Source organism: Apodemus sylvaticus, chromosome 5, assembly GCF_947179515.1.
Source record: "Apodemus sylvaticus chromosome 5, mApoSyl1.1, whole genome shotgun sequence".
NCBI lineage: Eukaryota > Metazoa > Chordata > Mammalia > Rodentia > Muridae > Apodemus > Apodemus sylvaticus.
The window spans coordinates 73,931,645-73,943,342 of NC_067476.1; the positions used below are offsets into that span (position 1 = coordinate 73,931,645).

The 11,698-nt window shown below is 49.8% G+C and overlaps 1 protein-coding gene and 1 long non-coding RNA gene across 2 annotated transcripts in view; one reads left to right on the forward strand and one right to left on the reverse strand.

Annotated features, from left to right (window-relative positions):
• Cry2 (cryptochrome circadian regulator 2) overlaps positions 1-10,274 on the reverse strand; it is a 29,954-nt gene extending 19,680 nt beyond the window's left edge. Inside the window, exons 1-3 of the mRNA XM_052183034.1 lie at positions 10,027-10,274; positions 3,271-3,379; positions 856-998 (exon numbers count right to left, since the gene is read on the reverse strand). Of these exons, the coding sequence (XP_052038994.1) occupies positions 856-998; positions 3,271-3,379; positions 10,027-10,238 (464 nt within the window). The 5' untranslated portion in view covers positions 10,239-10,274. The remainder of the gene's footprint in view (positions 1-855; positions 999-3,270; positions 3,380-10,026) is intronic.
• Positions 19-9,343, forward strand: LOC127685640 (uncharacterized). Its single transcript, XR_007977897.1, has 3 exons — positions 19-76; positions 7,168-7,269; positions 8,223-9,343. It is a non-coding gene; the product is annotated as an uncharacterized LOC127685640 (long non-coding RNA).
• Positions 10,275-11,698: the final 1,424 nt, after the last annotated feature.

The following is an 11,698-nucleotide window of genomic DNA, read 5'->3' on the forward strand; positions in this document are numbered from 1 at the left end:
CATTTCAATGGTTTGCAGGCGGATTCCTAGGCTCTTGCTGGCCGAGAAGGAGCTTATGCAAGGCCTGCCTGTCCGGGTGAGTTCATTTCCCAGTTTGTTCTCCCTGTGCTGCCCCCGTTAGCCCAGATAGGAGCTGGCTGCTGCCTCTGCAGTCCCTCCCTCCTCTGGCACGTGGCAGGGGAAGGGCTGCACACCAAGCCTCTCCTCCTGAGGGCTTGGCTCACGTGCACAGCTGTGTGACCCAGCCTCCTGGCAGCCAGCCCTGGGTTGGGGAGGAGGGCAGGGAAAAGCCGCAGCTACAGAGGATGGCATCTCCAATGGGAAGGGGAGACAAAAGTGCAGAGGCTGGCCACGGGGAAGGAGGCTCTGCTGTGGCTGCCAGCACCCTGCAGGGGTCTCTAGAGCCCTCAAACAGTATCAAAACACATGGCCCGGAAACCCAGATAGGTAGCGCAGACCCAGGAATGATCCTAGGAGTAAAACTAGGTCTGAGAGAACAGAGGCCTGCTGGGAGGATGGGGTCTGGCACCGTTAGGATTTAGTTTGGGAGCACAACAGAGGGGGGGCATAAAGCTCAACGAGTCAATGACAGATCTATCAAGACCTGTGTAGAGATAGATCCTCCCTGCTTCCACAGCTTGGGCCTAATCAAGCCTCTTTGTTAGCCAAACTGGGTAACCTCTTGGTGACTTCTTAAGCCTCCAACTCTGGCCCATTATTGTCCAGTTTTTTAGAAAATACCAAACCTCATGAGCCAGTTAGCCCTCTTGCTGAACTGATCCAAGTTCCACTTAGGAGGAGCCCAAATCACCAATCCTCACCAGGGCAGCCTTACCAAGAGCCCCCATGTCTCACCTGTCTAGGTCATAGAGGGTGTGAGAGTTCTCCGTCACCACCTCCACACCAGCCTCCTTGGCCATCTTCATGATAGCTGCATCCCGTTCTTTCCCAAAGGGTTCAGAGTCATATTCAAAGGTCAGGCGGGTCACCCCCCACTCCTGTGTAGAGAGAATCTGTTATGCTTGGATCAAGAAGAGGACCTGGGCACTCAGCTCCTCTCTGGGAGTGGGGGGCTGATTTTGGGTCATGTTAGAAAAGCTACAGAACAAAGAAAGGGCTCAGACAACAGCTTAAACAGGAAGCAAAATGCCCACCCGCCTGCCTAAGGCTCAGCAAGTGTGGACTGTCAGCCAGGAGGGGAGGACAACAGCACTGCTTTGGTGGGGTCAACAGAAAGGCCCTGTGTTCACTGTGGCCTTGAGGTGGGGGATGAGGCTATAAATACAGCATTCCCAGGGGAGCCCCCAGCTCACAGAGAGGCACTGACTCATAGTGGAACTGGGGGGGTGACGGAAGGGGGGACTAACACACACACTCCCGCCGGCTCTGCAGCCTTTCCCAGGCCTCCTCAGACTCTACAAACTTGTGGCCTAGTTTTCCTGGCAGACTTGTGCTATGTAAAGTGTCTTAATGGTTTCCACAGCAACACTCCCTAGGCCAGAAGCAAACAGAGCTAATGGCTCTCAGCACTGGAGAAGGAGGAGCTATCCTGAGTCAAGAGAAAACAAACTGGATGGGGCTACAGGTTGTGAAAAAGGGAATTTTTTTCTGAGCTTTCAGTCACTTTGGGTAGGAATAGCCGAGTCTCCTAGCAACACCAGGAGAAAGTGGACATGGTGAAAGCTATTTAGACAAGCCATAGAAAGCCCAATAGCATGTAACTAGCAAGAAGAAAACAATCTAACCAGTCTGTGGTCACAGTCCCTTAAAGCTTTGAACCACTGGTCAATATCCTAATTCAGCCCTGCCCGGGGGAGTGAGTCCTTAGCAGGGTAGATATACTGCTCATCTAAGTCCAAATGCACTATATATTTATTTAGCCCTTTCTATGCTAAGTGGCTTACAGAGATGATGTCATTACATACTCATATAACTCTGTGAATAAGAAGACTCTCATTAATGACAGCCCCCACTCCTTCAGGATGACTCTCCTGTGCCTTGCCCTATTTCTACAGCAGCACTTGTCGTAGGCAATGAAGCTGCCCATTACTGACCTGTTTTGCCCATCATTGTGTGAACTCAGAGTAGGAGCCATGCTGGGTGGTGCAAGCATCACCATGCCTTATCTGCCAGCATGGGGCCTGATAAGCTAGTAGAAGCTCAGTAAGTACACAATGAGCGATTGATTCAGTGAACAATGGATGGATCTATATTTCTGAGCTACAGACCATTTGGCCTCTGAGCTCCTAGGAGAGAGGAGCAATGTGGAGGGATAGAAAAGACAAACTATTTTCTATTACCATTGTCTCGGTTTCACTGTGCTGTGGATGGGACCAGGGCCTCGCGCATATTAAGCAAGTGCTCTACCACTGAGCCATAGCCATAGCCTAACAAATGCACGTCCAGGGTATGCCAGGCAAACACACAGCTCTACGTCAGAGAGTCCAAGACAACTTCCGGGCCGGGGGTGCATGCTAGCTTCTTTACCTGTAAACTTGGGACAGCAGAGTCCACCCTGGGAGCTGTTGGGGGGAGTGTTAGCACATGGTAGCCGTGGAAAATGGCTCAGTGAACCCTTGGAGAATGCTAATGACTGGTGTTCGTCGTGTGTACAGAATAATGGGGCGGGGGGAGGGACGGGATGACGACACACTATGAAGCTATCGTCTTTGACAATAGATTTTCCATATAAAACTTGGAGTGCTACTGAGAATGAAGGGAATGGTCTAGAATGTTCTATCCATGAGAACGTTGTCTTTGCTTGGGCCTTAAAGCATGCATTTTAAAGAGGCAGGAGGAAATGGGCTTGTCTCCAGTATGGCCCCAGAATGAAGATTTTATTAATTGCTTACCACAGGGAAACAGGGATGGCTCCCTCAAATGCCTGACTTTTTTCCTAATAAGCGCAAGTTCAAGTAGGCAGCACCCCTTGTTAGACAGGAAACCTCACCCTCAAAGTCTTGGCAGGAACAAGCTCTAATAAAACACGCTGGCTTGAGCCAAGGGAACCGAAGGAAGCCAGCAGCCCCAGCGTGGAAGAACTTACCACTCTGCGTGTCTGGGCTGACTTGGGATCTTGCCAACACAACACTGATTTTACAGAATTTTTTCCCTTCACAAATTTACCAGATGTCTCTGCTTCTGACCTCCCTAGCAGCCATTTTAGTGGCCAGACAGGCACCAGTATTTCCATTTCGCAAGCCAGAGTAGCATTTCACTCTGTGGGAAGATGCCAAGTAGCAGAAGCTCTGCTCAGCGTTCCATGCTCACCTTGAACAGCCTTGGGAACACATCAGCTGGCTGTCCCCGGACAACAAACAGACGGGAATTCAGCTTTCTTAAGCTTGTATCCAGATCTTCTAGAGATTGCAGTAGGAACCTGCAGATTCACAAAGGCCTCGTTATTAACATGGTAGGGGCTAGGGTGGAGGTGATAAACGATCTCTCTCTCTCTCTCTGTGTGTGTGTGTGTGTGTGTGTGTGAGTGAGAGAGAGAGAGAGAGAGGGAGAGGGAGAGGGAGAGGGAGAGGGAGAGGGAGAGGGAGGGAGAGAAAGACACTCTTTCATAACAAAGCCACTGTTCATGCTAAACAAGCTGGTATGGTGTACGCAGGCTGGAGGCCTAGGCTGAACTCAGCCCAGGAGTAACAGGGTTAACCACATTAGCTAGCTAAGTGATATGAGGCAGTGGCTTAACCTCTTTCCTTGCTTTCTCATCAATGCCATGGAATTAACAGTAGAGCCTATAGACTTACTAAGATGTTACTTCATGAAATTGCTAAGAAATAAAATCAGATAATGCAAGGAAAACCTCAGGCACAGAGCCTAGGCACAGAACTCACATGATCACTGTGAGCTGCTCTTGGTGCTGTTTTATATGTCTGTTAAATACTCAAGCCACAACCACAGGCTAGGTTGTCTCTGAAGGTTTGGTAGGTGGCTCACTTTCCAGGCCTCTCTGTGTCCCACAGTCCCTTGAGCCTCAAGCACGGTGTACTTGAATATCTACTGATGTAGTTCAAAATCCCAGTGACAAACAGGCACACAGTGAAATACCATCCCATGCCTTCCCAAGGCAACCATGGTTATCAGTTTGACTATGGATCTATTCTAATTCGTAAGTACTCTCATAATTTGACTCCCTCAACACACTGTGAAGAAAGCTGAACTATCCCCATTTGGCAGACAAAGAAACTGACAAGAGAAGTTAGGGAATTTACCAAAGCAGTTAGCTATTAGGTGACTGAGCTGGCATAATGGCCCAGGCAGACCAGACTCTGAAAACCATATTTGTTTTCAGTGGTCCATTCTAAACACTCCAGTCAAGGGCTGAGAGTCTCCGGAGCCTGGAACACAAGCCTCACCCAGACAGCCCACCCACATGCCCATCTTCCTCCTCAGGACCAAGCTGAACAGGCCAAGCTGCTTATGTCATGGTCCCTCCACAGAACCTACTGTAGATCCCTCAGCTTCATTCCCTGACTACTGGAGGTTTACAGAGCCTTGAGGGTGCCAATCAGAACTAGGCCCCGCCTGCTGCCTCTGACGTACACAAAATGACATAATCCCACATCCAATGCTGTAGATCCACATTCCAGCAGAAGCCCAGCCCAGAGCATCACTGAGCTAAAGAGCACGTAGACTTACTCAAGGGGTTGAGACAGGAGGCTGACAGCCTAAAGGCTGCTCTGAGGGCTCCTCAAGTTCCCCTGCAGTACAATTTCTGATATAGAAAACCTGACACCCTTTGAATGCTAAACCTGCTTAAATTTGAATTTGCAAGCCTGCTTAAACTGGTCTGGGGGTTGGGGGAACCTTGCTGCTCATCGCTGAACATACACACAAAATAAAAATAAAGAAATCTCCGGGGAGCAGACAGCCCCAGCCACCTGAAACAGGAGGCTCTGCTAGGCACATCCCACACCTCAGGGCAGAGCTTCTACCCATCAGAAGATCCCAAGATGTCCCAGCCTTACACTTTAAGGGTCTTTATCTTCAAAACTCACCACATTTCAGAGAACTTCAATCTGCACCTATTAAAGCTGAAATGCACAGGAAATATAGATTCTAGAGTATGTTGCAATCTGTTTTCTATACAACTTTAGTTTTAGAACTCATTTACTAAATGGAGAGCTTCCAGCAGCATCTCTACAGCATAATGAATACCCTTGTCTTCTCTGACAGGAAGCAGAAGGCAAAGTCTATAGCTAGCAATGAAACAATGGTGTGGTTCACAATGGCAACAGCTATATTTACTAAGCGGTCCCTGAGCATAGCTCTACCCCACTTGCTTTGCATGTAGTAATTAATGATCAGACAACCCTCTCCCTAGATGTCCCCATTTTATGGATGAAGAAACTGACATTCAAATATTAACTATCTGAATAGTTACTTATATTAACTATATGAAGAGTAACTTCTCCAACATGATAGACCTAGTAACTGGCCAGATAGGAGCCCTGAGATCCTACAGTTCAGTGTTTGCTCTCAGCTACCTGGCCCCTGGGCCTCAGCAGTGAGCACACTCACGGCTCTGAGCAATACACACTTGAGGTGGGTGTGCTGCCTAGGGGTCAGCTCACAGAGTACCCAAGCTCAACTAAAGGCTAACATCTTTCATACAGATCTTTGCTCCCCAAAGTGTGGTGTGAGGCTCAGCACCCTAGCTGTGCATGACCAGGAACTTGCTGGCACACACATACACTCCTGGGCTCCATCCCAGACTGCCACGATCTGGGAATTCACTTGTCCATGAAGACTGAGGAAGCTCCCCTGTGCCATGCACTTTACCTTGACCTCAATATTGGTACACTGCATTTTTGTTTCAGCTTTGCTTCTGCTAGGTTCTACACCAACCCCGTCAGATTCAGGCTATTTGGCATTTAAGAAATGTCTACCTATTGGGGTGGTGGTAGCCCTTGCCTTTAATCCCAGCTGAACTACTTCCACCACCCAGGGCCACCAGGATGGGCTCAGAACAGCTTCTCAGGAGGCACTAGGGAGCAGACCCAGGGAGATGCTGGGTAGTTTCCAGCCCCGGGCAGCCACAGACAGGGAGGCTGCTGCTAGAACATTGCTTTTTGTACCTGCTGGGCGATAGCTCTGCAAAGCACCAAAGGAACTGGAGCTGGCTGCTCCTGGAGAGTGCCCACCAGACAGGCCTAGGCTGTCTTACCCAGGGAGAACTACCCTTTCCCTCGGTGCTCCCTTTGAGCCCTCCTCTGCACCTGCTCACCTCTCTTTACAGGTGAGCACTAGAAGGGGTGGCACTGGGGCTGACCTTCAGCCTTGCTCCAAGTGGAGCTCACAGGGCCAAAATGCAGAGCGCACTGTGAGGGAGCAGGCACAGCCCCTGTGGGTGCAGCCAGAGCTCCCCCTTTTGAATAGTCCCTGCACCAGAATTACATAAGTCCCCTGCAGCCAGGGCAGACAGGACTGGAGAAAACCAAATTGGGATTTCCAAAAATACAGGGAAAACTGCCATGCAACAACTCTAGGAGTCGATCCCTTCAGAACAAGTGAGCTCCATACTTCCACTCAAAGAGATCTTCTCTGGAGACAATGGCTGTGTTGAGAAACATTTGGTTTATCTGTTAATGGAGTGGAGGGTGGGAGTGGTGCATGGGGTAGTGAATTCTTCCTGTCCAGACGTCCTTGACCAAATTCTTCTGCTTCAAGCAAGCTTATCTAACCATAACAATATTATAAACTGGCAGACTGGTGACAGGATGTTATTAGATAGAAATTCACTTCCAAGAAATTAAGGGTTTAAACCCCACCAAAATGAATAATCTAATCCCACAGTCTGTAGCAGAGACTGGCTCCTAAATCTCATTCAAATAGAAATATAGATTTTATTTATTTTTTTCTTTTGCAGGGTATTTTATTTTAAACAGCTCTATCCAAGTTTTTACCCCTCTTGGGGTGAAGCCTCTTGCTAGAGTTACAGTGTAAATAGCTTAATAGCTCAAGGAACACTAATTTCTCTACTAGCAACTACAGATCCCACCTCCTCCTTGTTGACCAAGTCCCCAGGCTGCCCTCTCTGATGGCCCAGCTGTCCAGCTGCATTCAACTACTAGATGACAAGAGTCCCCATTTTATATCACTGGCTAATTTCTGAGAGAAATGACTAAGAGAGAAGACACTTCTAACCCTCTGTTTCAGAAGCTCCTGAAAAAGATGTAGCACAGAGCCAAAGACAAAACGATTTCAACAGAGTAGGAGGAGAATTCTGGCTGACATCTAAGCTGTGACAGAGAGAAGAAGGTAATTAAAACTGGATAGAGTCTGACCCGTTTTTAAAAATCTAGAAGCCATTCACAGCTGCCTTTTGTTTTGGTTCTTGCCTGTAGCACCTCCTTTCTAGATACAACAAATTTGGGAAAGTAAGGACAGAGGAAAATAGCGAAAGATGCTAGATGCTATAATAATCACTAAGGCAATGAGCATGACAGCCTGCTTCTATGCGTACATGCGCGCGCGGACACACACACACACACACACACACACACACACACACACACACACACTTTTTTCCTGGTTGCCTCTCTCTTAAACTAACACTGGCTATTTTAATCTGATTCCATCTGCAGGGAGGGAGTCAGTGTAACAGAGGTGACAGATTCAGATCTCCCACTTCTGCCAGATGGGCCCCACCCTTCTAGAGAGACATTCAGAGTAGGTTGCTGAAGCAGTAGGGGGGCAGGGCCGTTATGCAGCAGCCCCATTCTCTTAGACTACTCCCAAGCAGTGCCGGAAGATTACACATACAGTAGCTATGCAGAAGTGCAGCTGGGGGTGGAGGGGGGACTCCTCGCCTCCAACCCTGTGCACCAAAAGGCATTCAGCCCTGCTCTCAAACCATCGGAAGCAAGGACAACGGAGTCTGCTGGAGTGTGCCTGCACCGCAGGCTCAGGGCAGTTACCAGATTCGATCTGTTTTGTGTCATTTCTCCTTGTCCTCCTAAATGCCAAAGCTAATTAGACTTCAGGTCAATGCACTGAAGCAAAACACTCCCTGGGTTGCCTGGCTCTCTGTGGTTCCTTAGTGCAGCACTTCTGAAGCTTGGCTGCATTGGCCAAAAAAAAAAAAAAAGAGGCAACCCAGGCCAGGGCAACTGAATCAGAAACAGCGGGGGTTGGGGGGACCCCATCTTATTTTGCTCATGGCATTGAGGCCTCCTCCATTTATGCTTGTTTACTTGTCTGTCTCTACGCAGATGCAGGTCTCGGAGCCAGGGGGGCACACCTGAGCCCCAAGGTTCACTGCCACTCAGCAGCCGCCTACCAGCTACAACTCCCCAGATCACCTCTCAGTATCTGCATCCCCACACTTGAGATGTCGCCCAAGCATCTGAGATGCCTCCTTGTTTTTCTGCTTCTCTCGAAAATGCCACTACAAATGGGTGACCCACAAAAAACCAAAACCAAAAACAAACAAACAAACAAACAACAAACCCATAAAACCAAGTTCCTAGTATATTGGAGTTCAATCAATTTTGTGAAGGGGAAAAAAGGCTCTTTTATCTCCACAAAGGAGTAGGCAGTCATAGACAGGCTCCCTCAAATCCCAGTTAAAGAGAAACCTCTTCATGACAACATAACAAATAAGAGTCGGGTTCTATTGACTCTGTCCACACTGGCACACTGCCAAAAGGAAGGGGAGGGCAAAGTCTGAGGCCGGGTTTAATGTCCACGGTAGAGACGGTCATTTGTGGGTGTTTGTCAAATCCAACCTCCTATCTATGGAAATTGGAGCAAGACAGAGTAATAGCACAGCCTGAAAACAGCGTGGGCTCGCTCTCCACAGGCCTATCTTTAGTTGTCCCTCCCCAACTCCCCCCCACCCCCCGCCGTGTAAATGGGGCAGGAAGGGGCATTTCATAGATGTGCTACTAGGAACACCTGCTCTCCTCGCAGGGCAAACCCCTCTTGGATGCTGAGAGCCACGGTCTCCCGGGAACTACCCTGCTCATCTGTGCAACAGAAGCAAACACCTCTGTAACAATGCAAACAAACCAGGCTACTGTAGCAGGCCTTTAAACAGTGATGGGTACACGATGTATCAAGCCTTCTTGTTTCTGAATACCAGTGACAGAGAAAATACATCAGCTACCTAGTTATCGTGTCACAGCATGCTGGGAAAGGGCTCAACCCCCTGGGAGTTATCACGGTATCTTGATACCGTGGTTTTGTTTTCCCTTACCCTTACATCAGCTCCTCAAAGTCCCATCTGTAATTGGCCCAACTGTCCTAAAAATCATTTCATGACAACAGGCGGAAGGGCTGATGGGTGATGCCACCCTCTTCAAATGTCTTTCTAGCAACATTATAACCACAGAAGGGATCCTCTCAGATGGGTCAGGGAACCTGCTGAGAGATTGCTCAGTGGGTAACGGGCTCCTTGCTTCCCACCCTGGAACCGGAACCGTATGGTGAATAACCTGTAAGCCGTCCTTTTAACTCTATCCACTGCCACGCATGTCCTTTCCCAGTAAATGTTTTGTTTTGTTTTTTAAAAAAAATAATGAGTTAAGAACACAAAGTGCCACTACCCGATGGTGCCCTTGGGGTCTTTTTAATACCTGCTAAAGCTAAGCTAGGTTCCCTAATCACCGCTGTGGCTGTCTGTGAAGAGAGGTTACCCGGGATGGGAAAAGGCGGGTGGAGAGATTCCAACAAATCCAGCCCCGTAGGGAAGCCCTGGGGCGGTGGGGAGGCTGTCCAGCGAGGGGCTCCTTCTCTTGAAGAACGAATTTCTCCCCTCCCACAGCACACCCCTAAAAGCCCAGTCCCCATTCTTCCAGGGACTGGCTGCAGGTCTTCCGGCATGTGGACTTCGCGTTTCTGACGAGAGTCTCGTCAGCATAGAGGGGTCGTGACCTCTGTCCCCCAGGCCGCCCAGGAGTTCAGAGCGGGCCACACAGGGCAAAAAACGCTGTGTCAGAGTGGCCGCAGGCTGGAGTCCCTGAGCCCGGGGGAGTCCGCTTAGTGTTACCACCCCGCAGCACAGGGTCCCCTCACCTCCATCGGTTGATGCCCACGGACGAGGAGGCCGCGAACCACGGGTCGAGGATGTAGACGCAGCGCACGCAGCGCGCCCCGCGCACGGCAGCTAGCAGCGCGGGGTTGTCGTGGAGCCGTAGTCCTTTGCGGAACCAGTGCACCGAGGACGCGCCGTCCGCACCCATCGACTGCGTGGGGATCGTCGCTGCCACCACTGCAGCCGCCGCCATCGCCTCCCGGACTGGGTCTCGGTCTGCCGCTCCGCCCCTGACCACACCGTTTGTCCCGCCCAGCGCCCGCCCAGCGACCTATGATGCAGCCTCTCCCTGGCATGGCTCCTCCCCAAGGAGTCTGGATTGTCTCTGCGATTGGGTGAGGCCCGGTGGGACCCTCCCTCTGTTCCATTGGTCAGCAGCGTCGGCGCAGGCCCCGCCCCCTCACGTTCCCACCATGTGTGGTCCTGCTTGGTAGTCACCCGCGGGTGACGCAGGAGGACTCTAAGTGGCCGCCCAGCGTGGGCTGAGTCTGGAGGTACCCCGGATCTCCTACGCTATTTGCGTCTCCGGGAAAGACAGGGGTTCCAGTGACTGACTCCGGGTTCTGGCTGACAGACCCTTGTTAAAGGCCTGTTACCGGGCGGGCCCATTCTTGCAGTTCATCTGCCAGGCTGAGCGGTGATTGCCTTACACAAACTGTCCTATTTTCTATTCTCATCTCATCCTGGTTACGTTCATTCCATAAACACGAATAAAACAGATGCTTCTCAGTCTTATTCTGAGGATGAAGTAAGCTTAGGGCGCCCCAGTTTAAATGGCTTGCGCAATACCATGAATCCAGTAAGATTCCTCTCCGAATTTTCCAATTTCAAAGTTTCTACTTTTAACCCACTTCCTCGCAGAGAATCTTGGCATTTGCATGCAGAAAGGCATACGGATGAAGGAGACGCCCTTGTATGCGGTAGAAGTGGGTGAGAAAGGACAAAGGTTCCAGAGGATGTGTGTTGAAGCAGTAATTATGCCCTCAAAACTCCATTTCTTTTACGTTCTGTTTAGTAGAAGCAAAGTAGAAGCGTTATTTTGCACAAAACTCTGAACTGGATTCTATGTGGGAATCAGAGATGGGCAATATTCCCCTATCTCTCCTTTTGGAACCCTTTGGTTCTTTGGAGATTCTAGCACAGGGTTGGCTGATTGAACAAGTACAGCCAACGTTGCACATGGGCTAAGATGGGCTAGTTAGCATGGAGCATGGAGCTATGGAGCTATGGAGCTATGGAGCAGAGAACTGTTTTATGTTGTCCTTGTGTTGATCCTATGCGTAAGACCTTTCCTCGTTTGGGGAATGAGCAATGAAAAATCTAGAATTTAGTCAGCAAGTTAATGGCATTAATTGGCACCATTCTCTGACTACAGCGTCATTATGATCTTCTCATTTCCAGGGCTTTGGACATTCTGTTCCCGCACGTAAATCACACGCCCCAGCCTACACCCTTGTACCTCCTGTTTTCTCTGCGACAGCTGTCATTTTCTAGTTTCCTGGGCCCAACCTGCACAGGGGCTCAATTCATTTGGTGCTTCACCCCCCCACCTTCTCCCACTCCCCCCACCCCCTCCACCCGGTCTTAGCACATAGTACTGGAATTTTTTAAGCTATTGTATGTCAGCTCCGTCAGACTATAAGCCCTGGCATG